Here is an 18,962-nt window from a genome sequence, read left to right as displayed (position 1 = left end):
GGAGGTGAGCTCTCAGTAGGGCTTTGAAGGGGGGGAGTGTGATTGATGGATTTGAGGAGGGAGGGCTTTCCAGGCCAGGGGTAGGACGTGGGCCGGGGGTCGACGGTGGGACAGGTGAGAACGAGGCACAGTGAGGAGGTTAGTGGTGGCAGAGGAGCGGAGTGAGATAGGAGGAGAGAAGGGAGGTGAGGTCGGAGGGGGCGAGGGGTTGAAGAAAAGAGCTGGGGCTGCTCAACTCCCACTTTCTGTCTTAAGCATATGCATCTCTGGGTGAAAAGGGCTAGGCTTCCACAAGTTGCATCTATATAAGTGGGAAGCAGTGTGGCCTAGTTGAGCCTGGGAGCCCAAGGACATGGCTTCTAATCCCAGATCCTGATCTTTGGCCTTGGGCGAGTCATTTAACTTCTCCTGACCTCAGTTCCTTCATCTGCAAAATGGGGATTCAACACTGTTTGCCCCCCTTCTTAGTCTGTGAACCCAATGCGGGACCTGATTAACTACCTCAGCACTTAGTACAGTGCTTGGTACATGATAATGATGGTATTTGTTATTCGCTTAGTGTGTGCCAGGCACTATACTAAGTGCTGGGGTGGATACAAGCTAATCAGGTTGGACACAGACCCTGTTCTGCATGGGGCTCACAGTTGTAATCCCCATTTTACAGATGAGGGAACAGACTCACAGAGAAATAAACTGACTTGCCCAAGGTCACTCATTCATTCATTCCTTCAGTCGTATTTATCGAGCACTTACTGTGTGCAGGAGCGCTTGGGAAGTAAAAGTTGACAACATATAGAGACGGTCCCTACCCAACAGCGGGCTCACAGTCTGGAAGGGGGAGACAGACAGAAAAAAACATATTAACAAAATAAAATGAATAGTAAATATGTACATGAATAATTATAATGATGGTATTTATTAAGCACTTACTATGTGCCAAGCACTGTTCTAAGCACTGGGGTTGACACAAGGTAATCAGGTTGTCGCACGTGGGACTCACAGTCTTAACCCCTACTTTACAGATGAGGTAACTGAGGCACAGAGAAAAGTGACTTGCCCAAAGTCACACAGTTGATAAGTGGTGGAGCTGGGATTAGAACCCACAACCTCTGACTCCCAAGTCCATGCTCTTTCCACTGAGCCACGCTGCTTCTCATCTCACTCAGCAGAAAAGGGGCAGAGCTGAGATTAGAACCCAAGTTCTTCTGACTTCGAGGCCCGTGCTCTATCCAGTAGGCCACACTACTTCCCCGAGGTACTTAATAAGTATCATCACCGTTATTTTATTATTATTATTATTATTTGCAGAAATGCATTTAGTAGTGCCTCACACTCACGTAATACAATAATAATAATAATTATGGTAACTGTTCAACACTTACCATGTGCCAGACACTGTTCTAAGCGCAGGGTGGTTACCAGCAAATAGGGTTGGACATAGTCACAGTCTCACCTGGGGCTCACAGTCTCAATCCCCATTTTACAGATGAGGGAACTGAGGCCCAGAGAAATGAAGTGACTCGTCCAAGTGGAGCTGGGATTAGAACCCAGGACCTTCTGACTCCCAAGACCCAGGCTCTATCCACCAGGCCACGCTGCCTAAATCCTTATTTTGTTTTCCTCCTAGGTTTGGCCTCTTTCACACCTCTGTTACTTCTTAATATCATCAGTCATCATCAATCGTATTTATTGAGCGCTTACTGTGTGCAGAGCACTGTACTAAGTGCTTGGGAAGTACAAGTTGGCAACATATAGAGACAGTCCCTACCCAACAGCGGACTCACAGTCTAAAAAGTGGTAGTAATAGTAATAGTAATTATGGCATTTGTTAGCAATTACTGGCACTGTCCTAAGCGCTGGAGTTGATGCAAGATAATCAGACTGGATACAATCCCTCATTCCACACATTCTAGGGAGAGGGAGAGCAGATACTTAATAGCCATTTTCCAGATGAGGAAATGTAGGTACTTCATCATCATCATCATCATCAATCGTATTTATTGAGCGCTTACTATGTGCAGAGCACTGTACTAAGCGCTTGGGAAGTACAAATTGGCAACATATAGAGACAGTCCCTACCCAACAGTGGGCTCACAGTCTAAAAGGGGGAGACAGAGAACAAAACCAAACATACTAACAAAATAAAATAAATAGAATAGATAGGTACAAATAAAATAAATAAATAAATAAATAGAGTAATAAATATGTACAAACATATATACATATATACAGGTGCTGTGGGGAAGGGAAGGAGGTAAGATGGGGGGGATGAAGAGGGGGACGAGGGGGAGAGGAAGGAATGGGCTCAGTCTGGGAAGGCCTCCTGGAGGAGGTGAGCTCTCAGCAGGGCCTTGAAGGGAGGAAGAGAGCTAGCTTGGCGGATGGGCAGAGGGAGGAGGGCATTCCAGGCCCGGGGGATGACGTGGGCCGGGGGTCGACGGCGGGACAGGCGAGAACGAGGTACGGTGAGGAGATCAGCGGCGGAGGAGCGGAGGGTGCGGGCTGGGCTGGAGAAGGAGAGAAGGGAGGTGAGGTAGGAGGGGGCGAGGTGATGGAGAGCCTTGAAGCCCAGGGTGAGGAGTTTCTGCCTGATGCGCAGATTGATTGGTAGCCACTGGAGATTTTTGAGGAGGGGAGTGATATGCCCAGAGCGTTTCTGGACAAAGATAATCTGGGCAGCAACATGAAGTATGGATTGAAGTGGAGAGAGACACGAGGATGGGAGATCAGAGAGAAGGCTGATGCAGTAGTCCAGACGGGATAGGATGAGAGCTTGAACGAGCAGGGTAGCGGTTGGGATGGAGAGGAAAGGGCGGATCTTGGCAATGTTGCGGAGCTGAGACCGGCAGGTTTTGGTCACGGCTTGGATGTGAGGGGTGAATGAGAGAGCGGAGTCGAGGATGACACCAAGGTTGCGGGCTTGTGAGATGGGAAGGATGGTAGTGCCGTCAACAGAGATGGGAAAGTCAGAGAGAGGGCAGAGTTTGGGAGGGAAGACAAGGAGTTCTTGCCCAAAGTACTTGAGTACTTGCCCAAAGTTACACAGCAGGCAAGTGGCAGAGCCAGAAGTAGAACCCCGATCCTCTAGCTGACAAGGCCTATGCTCTCGTCTGTTTGTAATGGTGTTTGTGAAGCTCTTAGTCCAGTGCCTGGCACATAATAAGCACTGGGGTAGAGACAGGGTAATCAAGTTAGCCACAGAGCCTGTTCTACATGGGGCTCACAGTCTTAATCCCCATTTTAGCCTAATCCCAAGTGGTAGAGCCGGGATTAGAACCCAAGTCCTTCGGATTCCCAGACCCACGTATATCCACTAGACCATGCTGCCCCTCAATGCTTTGTCCGTAACCAGTGTTTGCATTCCTGCCCAGTGGTAAGGAGCCTTGCAACATTTATTACTCTATTTTACTTGTACCTATTTACTATTCTATTTATTGTATTTTGTTAATGTGCTTTGTTTTGTTGTCTGTCTCCCCCTTCTAGACTGTGAGCCCGCTGTTGGGTAGGGACCGTCTCTATATGTTGCCGATTTGTACTTCCCAAGCGCTTAGTACAGTGCTCTGCACACAGTAAGCGCTTAATAAATACGATTGATTGAATGAACATGTTTGTAGGCGTGAACTGGGACAACCACTGAGCGAGGTTGCAGTTTTGCTCCATTGGTCAATTTGCGGTAAGCACAGAAGTGCAGAAACAGAATGAGGAGACTCAACGCGGGGAAGGAGCCCAGTTGAGATGCTCTGCTCAAATCCCTCCGGTTGAGATGCGTTGGCATCTGTTAACCCCTCAAATCCCTTCTCCTCAGAGCTCGTTAACTGATTCCCAGTTCTCACAATTGTTTCTTTTGCCTCCAAGATTGCCCACCGTGATGACCGCGCCCCTAAACTGAAAGCATGAGCGAATTCCGGATTCACCACGACGTCAACGAGCTCCTGAGCTTGTTGCGGGTCCACGGAGGGGACGGAGCCGAGGTGTATATCGACCTGCTGCAGAAGAACCGGACGCCTTATGTCACCACCACGGTCTCGGCACACAGCGCTAAAGTAAGCGGCGAGCGGCAGCTGCCCAGCCCCGGCTTTTTCCCCGCGGAGCTCCTTACCGCTCGTTTAAGAAGTTAGAAGGGGCTTCTGCCCGTGGGTTTCCTTTTTCTGTTCCCAGAGCTCCAAAAATTGGGAGAGCTAAAAAGCAGTAAAGCCTTACCACGTGCTCTGCCGATACCAGTTTCAATTAAAACAGCTAGGTTTAAAGCAACAGCGGGTCCCCGGCTGAAAAACGTGTCTGCTGGTTTTTGGATTAAAAATAGGGAAAAATCCGAACCTGGCTCCCGCAAAGGTTTTGATCTTGTTATTTTGGGGTTTTTTTTTTTGAGCCTGTGCCTTACATTACAAATTAGCAAGTTTGACACTCCTGTCCTCCCCCCAAGACTAAGCTAGTTGTGGGCAGGGAATGTGTGTGTTTTTGGTTGTATTATACTCTCCCAAGGACTTAGTACAGAGAAGCAGCGTGGCTCAAGTGGAAAGAGCACGGGCTTTGGAGTCAGAGGCCATGGGTTCGAATCCCCACATGTCTGATGTGTGACCTTGGGCAAGTCACTTAACTTCTCTGGGCCTCAGTGACCTCATCTGTAAAATGGGGATGAAGACTGTGAGCCCCCCGTGGGACAACCTGATCACCTTGTAACAGCCCCAGCGCTTAGAACAGTGCTTTGCACATAGTAAGTGCTTAATAAATGCCATTATTATTATTATTATTATTATTAGGAGAATAGTGAGGTGAGGTAGAAGATAAATGCTATCATTATTGTTATTATCATTACTACAAGTGCTGTGCACACACTAAGCACTCAGTAAATATGGTTGAATGAATGAATGTGGTGGTTCTCTCTCCTGTGCATTTTACTGGGCCTTTTCTGTGTTTTCTAACGGCCGGAATGCTTTTTTGTGATGGGCATTTCACGCACTACAGAGAAGTTGTATCCCGTCCACTCTAGACTGCGAGCTGTTTAAAAAGAAGCTAGTCTGATTTTTTTTTCCCTCCCTCCTTTTCAAGTTATCTGGAAAGAAGCGTGCGTTTTGACCTCTGCAAGTAGATTTTGCTCATTTAATTTTAGGGATTCTTTCATTTTTGCCTCAGTACTTGTGATTGTCTCATTTTCTTGCAGTTACTTTAATTGAAGTGTTTTACTAAATCTTATTGTAGGTTTATTCCTCTCTCTGCTCTGTAGGTTAAAATTGCAGAATTTTCCCGGACTCCTGAAGATTTTTTAAAGAAGTACGATGAGCTGAAATCCAAAAATACAAGAAACTTGGATCCTTTGGTGTATCTGCTGTCAAAGCTGACTGAAGATAAAGAGGTAGCTTGTTTACCAGTGGATGGGCGTACTTGTTCTTGTTTAGAAATAGGTCTCTGAAAATCTCCACAGTGGAAAGACACTGCCTGCATATTAGTCTGGAATTCAACTTCAGAAAGCTTTAATTCCCTCTTCGGCAGTCCAAAGAACGAAATGACCCCTGTTGATTCTAATGATAATAATAATTGGAGTGTTTTTAAAGTGCTTACTATGTGCCGAGCACTGTAGTAGATACGCAATGATCAGGTCAGACAAAGTCGCTGTCCCACAGTGGGGCTCACGATCTAAGCAGGAGGGGGAACAGGCATTGAATCCCCGTTTTACAGATGAGGAGATGAGGAACAGCACAACGTGACTTGCCCAAGGTCACACAACAGGCAGGTGGTGGAGCCAAGTTTAGAACCCATGTCCTCTGACTTGCCAGGTTTGTCCCGCTAGGCCCATGGGCTTCTTGCACAAAGAAGACCAAATATTCACTGGTGCTGGGGGTTTTTCCCCCACTTTTTCTGTTGTCTGTAAGCTCTTTGGGGCCCTCTCGCTCCATCAGTCCCCATAGCCCCCCCACAACACTACCACGCAAATAGTACAGGGTCAGTAAATGTTTTCGGATAACGGTAACATAAGTAAGAATTTCGTTTCTTGTAGAAGACGTTTCTGTAATACGAAGGAATATTGGCTAGAAGTTAATGAGGAATCCGATCTGTGGGTCTCCTCTAGCTCCTCAGTTCCATTATTAACCATTTTGACAAGGAACAGGGAATTTACTCTCATGGTCGGCAGGGAACGTGTCTGTCAAGTCTGTTCTGTTGTAGTAATAATGATGGCATTTGTTAAGCGCTTACTATGTGCGAAGAAGCACTGTTCTAATTGCTTGGGGGGGATACAAGGTGATCAGGGTGTCCCACGTGGGGCTCACAGTCTTAATCCCCATTTTACAGATGAGGTATCTGAGGCTCAGAGAAGTTAAATTCATGCAGTCATATTTATTGAGCACTTACTGTGTGCAGAGCACTTTACTAAGTGCTTGGGAAGTATAAGTCGGCAACATATAGAAACGGTCCCTACCCAACAGCGGGCTCACAGTCTAGAAGGGGGAGACAGACAACAAAACCAAACATGTAGAGAGGTGTCAAAATCATCAGAACAAATAGAATCAAAGCTATATGCACATCATTAACTAAATAAGAGTAAATATGTACAAGTAAAATAGAGTAGTAAATCTGTACAGATATATACATAAGTGCCGTTGCGGTGGGGAAGGAGGTAGGGATGGGGAGGAAGAGAGGAAAAGGGGTGACTTGCCCAACTTTACACAGCAGACATGTGGCGGAGCCGGGATTAGAAGCCATGATCTCTGACTCCAAAGCCCATGTTCTTTCCACTGAGCCACACTGCTACTCTCCCAAGTAATAATAATAATAATGGCATTTATTAAGCGCTTACTATGTGCAGTGCACTGTTCTAAGTGCTGGGGAGGTTACAAGGTGATCAGGTTGTCCCACAGGGGGCTCACAATCTTGATCCCCATTTTACAGATGAGGGAGCTGAGGCCCAGAGAAGCGAAGTGACTTATAATAATAATAATAATAATAATAATGATGGCATTTGTTAAGCGCTTACTATGTGCAAAGCACTGTTCTAAGCGCTGGGGAGGATACAGGGTGATCAGGTTGTCCCACGTGGGGCTCACAGTCTTCATCCCCATTTTACAGATGAGGGAACTGAGGCCCAGAGAAGTGAAGCGACTTGCCCAAGGTCACACAGCAGACATGTGGCGGAGTCAGGATTCGAACCCACGACCTCTGACTCCAAAGCCCGTGCTCTTTCCACTGAGCCACGCTGCTTCTCTAATCCCCACACAGTCTTGCCCAAAGCCACACAGCTGACAAGTGGCAGAGCCCGGATTTGAACCCGTGACCTCCGACTCCAAAGCCCGGGGCTCTTTCCACCGAGCCACGCTGAGGTGCTCAGTACGGTGTTCTCTGCACAGGAAGCGCTCAATAAGTACAGTTAATCGATCCTTGCGGCTCTGGTACACGCAGGCCGCGTAGGGTCACGGCATTTTTTGTTTCGTTTCGTTTCTGGATGCCTCAGACTCTCCAGTACTTGCAGCAGAATGCTAGAGAGCGGGCGGAACTTGCCGCCAGCGCCGCGGCGAGTAACGTGTCCAACTTGGCCATCCCTGCCGCTGCCGCCGCCCCCAAGATGTCTATGCAGGAGCTGGAGGAGTTACGCAAGCAGCTGGGCAGCGTGGCCACCAACTCCAACGTGCAGCAGGTCAGTCGGTCGGTCGGTCGGTCGTATTTATGGAGCGCCCACTGTGCTCCCTCCCGCCCCCGGGCCCAAATCCGGAGCCGCGCTGAAACCCGGCCACGGGGCCCCTTCGCTCTCCCACCTCCCTACAGCGGGGGGGACTTGAACGTCGAAAGAGAGAAGCAGCCTGGCTCAATGGCGGGAACCCGGGCTTGGGAGTCACGGGTCATGGGTTCAAATCCCCGCTCTGCCAGTTGTCAGCTGGGTGACTTTGGGCGAGGCACTTCAGTTCTCTGGGCCTCAGTTCCCTCATCTGTAAAATGGGGATTAAGACCGTGAGCCCCACGTGGGACAACCCGATCACCTTGTATCCTTTCCTCCCTTCAAGGCCCTACTGAGCGTTCACCTCCTCCAGGAGGCCTTCCCACACTGAGCCCCTTCCTTCCTCTCCCCCTTGCCCCCCTCATCTTACCTCCTTCCCTTCCCCACAGCACCTGTATATATGTATATATGTTTGTACATATTTCTCTATTTATTTTACCTGTACATATCAATTCTATTGATTTTATTTTGTTAGTATGTTTGGTTTTGTTCTCTGTCTCCCCCTTTTAGACTGTGAGCCAACTGTTGGGTAGGGACTGTCTCTATATGTTGCCAACTTGTACTTCCCAAGTGCTTAGTACAGTGCTCTGCACACAGTAAGCGCTCAATAAATACGATTGATTGATTGATTGTATCCTCCCCCAGCACTTAGAACAGTGCAATGCACATAGTAAGCGCTTAACAAATGCCATCATTTGTTTTGTTTCCCAAACTGAGCCCCCTTTTTCCTCTCCTCCCCATCACACCCCACCGTCCTACCTCCTTCCCCTCCCCACAGCACTTGTGTATATTTGTACTTATTTATTGCTCTATTTTACTTGTACGTATTTACTACATTAATGGAGTGCATGTAGCTATAATTCTATTTATTCTGGCGGTTTTGACACATGTCTACATGTTTTGTCTGTCTCCGCCTTCTAGACTGTGAGCCCGTTGTTGGGTAGGGACCGTCTCTATATGTTGCCGACTTGTATTTCCCAAGCGCTTAGTACAGTGCTTAAGCCCTCAATAAATATGATTGAATGAATGAATGAATCATTATTATTGTTATTATTATGTGAACTGTGAACCCCTCTACACTGTCAGCCCTTTGTGGTCAGAGAAGCCTTCTGTTTATTGTTGTGTTGTCCTCTCCCAAGCGCTTAGTACAGTGCCCTGCGCTCAGTAATTATGATTGAATGAAGGAACGAATTGTGTAAGAAAAGAACCCGGCCCTCGGGTTAGCCTTGTGGGATCATCGGTGCTAGGGAACAACCCAACCCGGCTTGTCGCGAGCCCCAAGTTCGTAGCGACCGGGATCTTCCTGGGCTGGGGGAGCCTCGGTGACACGTACTACAGTCAAACCACACCACTGGTCACCAAGTTTCCTGGGGAAAGTTTGTACTCAGTTTGACCAAAGTGCGAGGGAGTGACACATACGCACCCTCACCACTCCACCGAGGGTCCAGTACCAGTCTGCTGGTCAAGGGAGCCCGTTCTGCCCATGCTGCTGCTTTCTGCTTCCAAGAACTGTTGTCTTCTGCTGCTCTGTGTGCTTCTGTGCTAGCTCCTTTGTGCCTCCTTGCCACTCAAATAAACTTCCTTTTATCTGGCAGCTGTGGCTCTATGTGGCAGTCATTAATTAGTCCAGTCTCGTTACTGGGTAGAGCAGGAAAAGAATGCCCGCATCCCTCCCTGCCAGGCCCCAACAGGCCTGCCATCACCTGTCTCGGGTAGAGCCCATCAGTGGCTTCGCCGGTCTCTTCTTGTGGTTCACGGGATCACAAATAGTCACTAATAAGGCCTTCCCAGACTGAGCCCCTTCTTTCCTCTCCCCCTCGTCCCCCTCTCTATCCCCCCGTCTTACCTCCTTCCCTTCCCCACAGCACCTGTATATATGTATATATGGTTGTACATATTTATCACTCTATTTATTTATTTATTTTACTTGTACATTTCTATCCTATTTATTTTATTTTGTTGGTATGTTTGGTTCTGTTCTCTGTCTCCCCCCTTTTAGACTGTGAGCCCACTGTTGGGTAGGGTCTGTCTCTATGTGTTGCCAATTTGTACTTCCCAAGCGCTTAGTACAGTGCTCTGCACATAGTAAGCGCTCAATAAATACGATTGATTGATTAATAAGGCAGCTTGTTGTGAGCTCACCACACCAACCAGAAGCCCGTGTTCTATTACGGGTTTTCTAGTGGAGAAGAGATCCCAGAGGGAAAGCAGGTGGGAATTGGGGGAAAATTAAAAGATCAGCCTGAACTTTGCCCTTTACCTCCCTCAATTTTTACGTGACTGTTTTCAGCTCGCATCCCGAGGTTCCAAATCTGCCGGTTTTGTCATCATTTCCATTTTCCCCCACATCCCGTATCACCTCTTCACTCCGCTCCCTCCTACGTGCCTTTCTCGAGCCCTTCTCCCGCCCGTGAGGCCGTGTCCTTCTGTTTATCGCGCCTCTCTTGAGGTCCCTGCTTCCGAAACCGTCCCCTCCTTCTCCCCTGCCAAATCCGTCGCCTTCTCTTTCAAATCCCATCTCCGACCCTGTTTCCAGTAAGTTACCCCCTGGGCCTCTGACCCAGCGCTGTGCTGCGGCAGAGTTCTGCCCAGCTCTCTCTGGGAGAGAATCATCATCAATCGTATTTATTGAGCGCTTACTATGTGCAGAGCACTGTACTCAGCACTTGGGAAGTACAAATTGGCAACATATAGAGACAGTCCCTACCCAACAGTGGGCTCACAGTCTAAAAGGGGGAGACAGAGAACAAAACCAAACATACTAACAAAATAAAATGAATAGAAATGAGAGAATGATCTGCCCAAGTGATATTTAAGCCCTTGAGTTAGTTCCCTTCCATCTTGCCCGGCAGAGACATGTGCAGCATTGGTGTTAATAATATGCTTGCATGATTACAAAGAATAGTGACGATCTGTGTCTCAGTGCTTAAAAGAGTGCTTTGCACATAGTTAGCGCTTAAATATCATTATTATTATTATTATCTTGTCACTCTCGTGGGATCCCTGCCTCCCAGACTGTCTCCTTCTCTCTTCGCTCCTGCCAACTCCGCCGCCCTCTCTTTCACATCCCATCTCCGACCATATTTCCAGAAAGTTTCCACCTGGGCCTTTGACTCAGCGTTGCTGGCCAGTGATCCCAGGAGGGCCCTGCTGATGGTATAGTGGATAGAGTCTGGGCCGGAGATTCAGAAGGTTGTGGGTTCTAATCCTGACCCCGCCACTTGTCTGCTGTGTGACTTTGAGCAAGTCACTTCCCTTCTCAGTGACCTCATCTATAAAGTAAGGGTTGAGACTGTGAGCCCCACGTGGGGCAGGGACTGCATGCAACCCGATTTGCTTTATCCACCCCAACACTTTGAACAGTGTGTGGCATATAGTAAGTGCTTAGAACAGTGCTTTGCACACAGTAAGCGCACTACGCGTTGGCAACTATGCGTTCCCAACTTGTACTTCCCAAGCGCTTAGTACAGTGCTCTGCACACAGTAAGCGCTCAATAAATATGATTGATTGATAGTAAGTGCTTAAATGCCATTTTTTTAAAAAAAGCGCTTAACAAATGCCACAGTTATTTCTTATTATTATTCAGCGAGCATACGGTATCCGCTTTTGCCTCTCTTCCTATTTTCTGAGTATGTTTCCGTCAGCCTTCCCAAACCTCTCGTGCTTGGTGGAAATTTTTGTTTGTTATTTTTGAACTCAACTCTGGAGGCTGGGACAGGGTCCTGACGGGCCAACTCCTCGCTCGCTGTTTTCTCATAGAAATTCTAAGTCACGTGAACCTAATAAACCAAGTAAAGTCTCTTTTAAGATCGTCCCATTTCCAGATGACCTATTCTTCCAGCACTGAATTGATTTCTCATTTTCCCTTATTTGAAAATTCTCTTGGCCAGCCCTTGGAACTGACAAGAAAGCTTCTGCGGGACAAGCAGAATAAGAAAAATCTCGGCCATCATCTCCCGGTGTTCCCGTCGTGGGTGTACGAGAGACCTGCACTGATTGGAGATTTCCTAATTGGCGGCGGATTGAGCACGGATACGGTTGTGCCAATAGGTAAGTGACGAGCTTTTCGGAGCAAACCTCCTTGGAACCGGTAAACTCCCAAAGCCCCAAATCGGAAAGGGTTTACTTCTGTTCTTAAAAACTTCCTCACGGTAACCCCACAAAACTGAGTTAGGAAAAAAGAAAAACATTGAAAACCAACTTTACCGTATCGATAGAGATCTGAAATGATGAGTAGTAGTTTTTCCTCTCCTCCTCCGCATCCCCCCGCCCTACCTCCTTCACCTCCCCACAGCACCTGTATATATGTTTTTATATATTGATTACTCTATTTATTTTACTTGTACATATTTACTATTCTATGTAGTTTGTTAATGATGCACATCTAGCTTTATTTCTATTTATTCTGATGACTTGACACGTGTCCACATGTTTTGTTTTGTTCTCTGTCTCCCCCTTCTAGACTGTGAGCCTGTTGTTGGGTAGGGACCGTCTCTATATGTTGCCAACTTGAACTTCCCAAGCGCTTAGTACTAGTGCTCTGCTCACAGTAAGTGCTCAATAAATACGATTGAATGAATGAATGAATGGTAGAAGCAGTAAGCACAAAAGTCCTGGGGTCGTATTTTTAAGACGATGGTAAAATTCAAAGAGAGCACTTCTCCCCAACTCTTCAGTCAGTCAGTCAATCAGTAGTATTAATTGTGCGCTTGCAGTGTGCAGAGCAACGTTATGAAGCTCTTGGGAGAGTAGAACAGTGCTTTGCACATAGTAGTGCTTAATAAATGCCATCATCATTATTATTATTACAGTAGGAAAGAGTCGGTAGACACTTTTCATCATCATCATCATCAATCGTGTTTATTGAGCGCTTACTGTGTGCAGAGCACTGTACTAAGCCCTTGGGAAGTACAAATTGGCAACATATAGATACAGTCCCTACCCAACAGTGGGCTCACAGTCTAAAAGGGGAAGACAAAACCAAACATACTACAAAATCATCATCATCAATCGTATTTATTGAGCGCTTACTATGTGCAGAGCACTGTACTAAGCGCTTGGGAAGTACAAATTGGCAACATATAGAGACAGTCCCTACCCAACAGTGGGCTCACAGTCTAAAAGGGGAAGACAAAACCAAACATACTACAAAATCATCATCATCAATCATATTTATTGAGCGCTTACTATGTGCAGAGCACTGTACTAAGCGCTTGGGAAGTACAAATTGGCAACATATACAGTCCCTACCCAACAGTGGGCTCACAGTCTAAAAGGGGGAGACAGAGAACAAAACAGCACAGCCCCAAACCCCTGACTCTTCCTCCAACGATCCAACAAGGCCCGTCCATCATCCCTAACTCTTCCCCCCGTGGCCCAACATGTCCGATTCCCCCCACCTTCCCCGATATCCCCCCAGTGACCAGACCCGGACGCTCGGGCGTGGATGTGTCCGAACCCCCGTGAAAGCTGCTGGCGTGTGATCCGCCCGTCCGGGTTCCCTGCCCACCCTGGTGGTCCCTCTCGGGCGGGCAGGGCCCCGGGTGGACGGCTCCCCTGACAAAATAAAATAGAATAGATATGTACAAGCAAAATAAATAAATAAATAAATAGAGTAATAAATATGTACAAACATATATTCATATATACACTTTTCCTGCCCACAAGGAGCTGGCGGTCTACAGGGGAAGACAGACGTTAATATAAATATATAATTGATAATATGCAATCAGGTCGGACAAGCTCTAATGGGGCGGTGTAGGGAACAGAGCTCCGCGTCTTGTCGGGGAGGCTCTGTAGACCACCGTAGCCCTCCTGGTTGCTGACAAGGAGGTTGAAAGAGAGAAGTGGCAGAAAGAGCTGGCCCGAGAGCGCTTGCGAGCCAGTAGTGTTTCAGACGGTCTCTCCCCGACTCCTTGCCCCCCCTACTCTCAATTCCCCTGGCTGGCCCTTCTCCATCTGAGTCCCTGTCCAGCCCCTCGGTATTTAATAATAACAAATTTGGTATTTGTTAATAATAATAATGGTATTTGTTATGCGCTTACTGTGTGCAAAACACTGTTCTGTGCGTTGGGGAGGTTACAAGGTGATCAGGTTGTCCCACGGGGGGCTCACAGCTTTAATCCTCATTTTACAGATGAGGTCACTGAGGCCCAGAGAAGTGAAGTGACTTGCCCAAAGTCACCCAGGTGACAGTTGGCGGAGCCGGGATTTGAACCCATGACCTCTGACTCCAAAGCCCGGGTTCTTTCCACTGAGCCACGCTGCTTCTCGTTAAGCACTTACTGTGTGCCAGGCACTATGTGAAGCACTGGGGTAGATACAAGCAAATCAGGTTGGGCACAGTCCTTGTCCCCTGTGGGGCTCGCGGTCTCAGTCCCCGTTTTATAGGTGAGGTAACTGAGGCACAGAGAAATGTAGCGACTTGCCCGCTACATAGCATAGCATAGGTCACATAGCAGGCAAGTGACAGAGGCAGGATTAGAACCCAGGTCCATATGACTCCCAGGCCCACAGTCTATCCACCAAAACCATGCTGAGTCCCCTCCTTCCTATCCCCCTCCAGCCCCTCCCCATCCCCCCTGCCTTACATCCTTCCCCTCCCCACAGCACCTGTATATATGTATATATGTTTGTAGGTATTTATTACTCCATTTATTTTACTTGTACATATTTATTCTATTTTATTTTGTTAATATGTTTTGTTCTCTGTCTCCCCCTTCTAGACTGTGAGCCCGCTGTTGGGTAGGGACCGTCTCTATATGTTGCCCATTTGTACTTCCCAAGCGCTTAGTACAGTGCTCTGCACACAGTAAGCGCTCAATAAATACAATTGAATGAATGAATGAACCATGCTGCTTCTCGGACTTATGTACTCTTATCCACTACTGGGGAAGCAGCTGGGCCTAGTGGAAAGAGCGTGGGCCTGGGAGTAAGAGAACGGGGGCTCTTGTCCGGGCTCCAGACACGTACCTGCCCTGTCACCCTGGGCAAGCCTCGTCACTTCCCTGGATTTCAGTTCCCTCATCTGCAGAATGGGGGTTCAATACCCATTCTCCCTCCCATGAAGACTGAGCCCCATGTGGGATCTGATTTTTTTTATATCTACCCCAGCGCTTCGGAGCAGCGTGGCTCAGTGGAAAGAGCACTGGCTTTGGAGTCAGAGGTCACGGGTTCAAATCCCTGCTCTGCCAATTATCAGCTGTGTGACTTTGGGCAAGTCACTTCACTTCTCTGGGCCTCAGTTCCCTCATCTGTAAAATGGGGATGAAGACTGTGAGCCCCTCGTGGGACAACCTGATTACCTTATATTTACCCCAGCGCTTAGAACAGTGCTTTACACATAGTAAGCGCTTAACAAATACCGTCATTATTATTATCATTATTATTACCTGGCATTTGGTAAACCCTTAACAAGTAGTACAATTATTGTTATTATTACCATTTCCCCTGTCCCTTACCTGTTTTAATGGCTGCTTCCCCCTTTAGACTTAAAGCTCCTTGTGGGCAGAGACCACATCTATCAACTCCGTTTTTCTTTCCCAAGTACTTAGTATAGTGCTCTGCCCACAGTGCTTAATAAATACCATTGATTGATGGGTCGATTGATTGGGATTTGTTTGGCTAGAAGCTCCAGACACATCCATGGGAATTTCCGATAGCTAACCTCTATCCGTGCTGTGTTAATGGATGTTTTTTACGGTATTTTTGTGTATATGTCAGGCACTGTACTAAGCGCTGGGTAGATACAAGCCTATCAGTTTGGACACAGTCCTTATCCCTCATGAGACTCACAGTCCTAATCCCCATCAGCGCTTAGAACAGTGCCAGCGCTTAGAACAGTGCCAGCGCTTAGAACAGTGCTTTGCACATAGTAACTGCTTAATAAATGCCATTATTATTATTATTATTTTACAGATGAGATAACGGAGGCACAGAGAAGTTCAGTGACTTGCCCCAGGTCAGACAGCCAACTCGTGGCTGAGCCAGGATTAGAACCCAGGTTCTCCTGATTCCCAGGCCCCGGCTCAATTCACTAGGCCATGCTGCTTCTCATGTAGCTGTAAACACAGAAGCAACCCTATTTCTAAGCGCTTAGTACAGTGCTCTGCACACAGTAAGCGCTCAATAAATACGATTGATTGATTTAAAAAGGTAACCGTGTTTTCCGTATGCTTCACCAAGTTCCACGGTTAGCTTTCTATTCACTTTTGATAAATTGAATCCCTTAGTCTGATCGTTATTTAATTGGTTGTAATACCTCTGAAAGATTGAACTTTTGAGGAATGGGAAAACATGTCCTGAAGGTTTTTGTAGGAAAATGATCTTGGCAGCAAAACGAAGTGTGGACCGGAGAAACAGAAGCTAACAATTAATCTTATGCCCAGATCTATTTTTGATATTTCCTTAAGTAGCGGAGACAACGATAGCGATGTTTAATCAGCCAAAACTAAGTACAACGCCTTATTTCTCACGCTGGCACCAGAGCCCAGGACGGGACCTGTCTAAAGAGGGGGGAGATGACTAACAAGGTTATTTTCCGTGACTGTTGAGTGTGCTGTTTTTAACCAACTGTGATTTGAGCCATGCAGATGTCAGGCAGAAGAGGAGAGAAGAGCTTGGGAACTTGATAATTAACCCCTAGGCCTTTTGCTCTGCCTTTTAAATATAGGCACTTTACCCTTAGCCTCTCAAGAGCTGACCATAGTGGAAGACCTGCTCTACGTTTTGATTGGAGTGGATGGGAGATACATCACAGCCCAGCCCCTCGTCGGCAGACAGAACCGGGCTTTCCTAGTGGATCCCAATCTGGATATGTCAATAAAGGAACTGGTGAATCGAATCCTGCCAGTAGCGGCAAGCTACTCCACGGTAACTCGGTATCTATCTCTCCCACTGGTGACCCGAAGATTCATTTATTCATTCAGTCAGTGGCATTTATTGAGCTCTTACTGTGTGCAGCGCACCGTACTGATTGCTTGGGAGAGGACAGTTCAGCAGTAAATGGACACTTCCCTGCCCCCAAGGAGCTCACAGAGCAGAGCGGGGAAGACAGATGTCGATACAAATAAATAAATTACAGATATACTCACATCCTCCCTTAGGGGCCCTGAGTTTTGCTCTGCAAATCCTTCAGCAGAAAGAAGAATTTTGTCCCGTTGAGATCCTGTGATTCCTTTTCTCCCACTCCCTTCTGTGGCGCCCTGATTTGCTTCCTTTATTCACTCCCCCCGACCCAGTCCCATAGCGCCTGTGTACGTCTCCGTAATTTATTTACTTATTTATATTAATGTCTAGCTCACCCTCTAGGCTGTCAGCTCATTGTGAACCGGGAATGTGTCTATCATATGGTTATATCATACCCTCCCAATCGCTTAGTACAGTGGCGATAATAATCAAGCGCTTAGTACAGTGCTCTGCACACAGTAAGCGCTCAATAAATATGATTGATGATAATGAGGCCCGGTGAGGAGTTAGCGGTGGCAGAGGAGCGGAGGGTGCGGGCTGGGCTGGAGAAAGAGAGAAGGGAGGTTGAGGTAGGAGGGGGCGAGGGGATGGACAGCCTTGACACCGAGAGTGAGGAGTTTTTGCTTGATTCATTCATTCACTAATTCATATTTACTGAGCAGTTACTGATTGCAGAGCACTGTACTAAGCACTTGGAAAGTACAGTTCACCACCAGAGACAGTCCCTGCCCACAGTGGGCTTCCAGTTGGCAAGGGGGAAGACAGACGTCAAAGCAAGCCAACAGGCATCACCCTCAGCCCCTGCGTAACCTCCCTAAGTTGGTATTTATGTCTTTAATTTTCCTGCCCGGACCCCTGAGCTCCCACAGCTCAGAGCCCTATTTAATAGCGAGAATAATAATGTGCCGGGACCCGTCCCGGCTTGATGACCCTCTCCATCCCCCCCATCTTAACTCCTTCTCTTCCCCACAGCACCTGTATATATGTATATATGTTTGTACATATTTTTTACTCTATTTATTTATTTTATTTGTACATATCTATTCTATTTATTTTATTTTGTTAGTATGTTTGGTTTTGTTCTCTGTCTCCCCCTTTTAGACTGTGAGCCCACTGTTGGGTAGGGACTGTCTCTATATGTTGCCAATTTGTACTTCCCAAGCGCTTAGTACAGTGCTCTGCACACAGTAAGCGCTCAATAAATACGATTGATGATGATGATGATGATGCTCTGCACACAGTAAGCACTCAGTAAATGTGATGGATTGATTGATCACGAGTCTCTCCCCTCCCTCCGTTGCCTGGCTACTGTGAATGAAATTGAGGCTTCTGTTTCTCCGGTCCATACTTCGTTTTGCCGCCAAGGTCGTTTTTCTACAGACACCTTGGGGACGTGTTTTCCCGTTCCTCAAAAAACTCCAGTCATGGCCCATCCACTTCCTCATCAGACAAAGACTCCTCAGCATCGGCTTCCAAAGTACTCAGTCCCCTTGCCCTCTCCTACCTCACCTTGCTGCTCCTTTACTCCAACCCAGCCCGCACTCTGTGCTCCTCTAATGCCATCCTTCTCACTGGGCCTCCATCTCATCTATCGCGCCTCTCCCACGTCCCACCCTTCACCTGGAACTCCCTCTCTCCTCAAATCCCACAAATGACGACTCTCCCCCCCAGCTTCAAAGCCTTATTAAAGGCCCATCTGCTCCAGGAGGCCTTCCCTGATTAAACCCCCCTTTTTCCTTCTCCCACTCCCTTCTGCACCACCCTGACTTGCTCCCTTTGTTCTTGAAAAGCAGCGTGGCTTAGTGGAAAGAGCTTGGGAGGCAGAGGATAGAGGTTCTAATCCCGGCTCCGCCGCTTCTCTGCTCTGTGACCTTGGGCAAGACACTTAACTTCTCTGAGACTCAGTTACGTCATCTGTAAAATGAGGGTGAAGGCTGTGAGCCCCACATGGGACAACCTGATTACCTTATATCTACCCCAGCGCTTAGAACAGTGCTTGGCACATAGTAAGTGCATAACAAATACCATCATTATTATTCCCCCCTCCCAACCCCACAGCACTTATGTACATATCTCACCTCCTCCAGGAGGCCTTCCCTGACTGAGTCCCCCCTTTTCCTCTGTTCCTCCTCCACTCCCCATTGCCCCCACTCCCTCTCTCTCTACCCTATCCACTTTCTCTCCTCCTCAGGGTATTTTTGTACATATTTATTACTCTATCAATTATGTGTATAGAGCTATAATTCTATTTATTTTGATGCTATTGAAGCATCAATAAATAAATAAAAT

The 18,962-nt window shown here is 47.3% G+C and overlaps 1 protein-coding gene across 3 annotated transcripts in view; it reads left to right on the top strand.

The window, feature by feature from the left end:
• The window catches only part of TUBGCP2 (tubulin gamma complex associated protein 2), a 71,407-nt gene that overhangs the window by 14,125 nt on the left and 38,320 nt on the right, over positions 1-18,962 (top strand). For all 3 annotated transcript variants that reach the window (XM_038743946.1, XM_038743947.1, XM_038743948.1), the window contains exons 3-7: positions 3,856-4,043; positions 5,225-5,353; positions 7,445-7,627; positions 11,597-11,756; positions 16,378-16,585. In XM_038743946.1, the coding sequence (XP_038599874.1) occupies positions 3,894-4,043; positions 5,225-5,353; positions 7,445-7,627; positions 11,597-11,756; positions 16,378-16,585 (830 nt within the window). In that variant the 5' untranslated portion in view covers positions 3,856-3,893. The remainder of the gene's footprint in view (positions 1-3,855; positions 4,044-5,224; positions 5,354-7,444; positions 7,628-11,596; positions 11,757-16,377; positions 16,586-18,962) is intronic.

This window comes from Tachyglossus aculeatus, chromosome 3 (genome assembly GCF_015852505.1).
Source record: "Tachyglossus aculeatus isolate mTacAcu1 chromosome 3, mTacAcu1.pri, whole genome shotgun sequence".
NCBI classification, from domain to species: domain Eukaryota; kingdom Metazoa; phylum Chordata; class Mammalia; order Monotremata; family Tachyglossidae; genus Tachyglossus; species Tachyglossus aculeatus.
The sequence above is the reverse complement of the archived record's forward strand: the minus strand, read 5'-3'. Positions and strand labels throughout refer to the sequence as shown.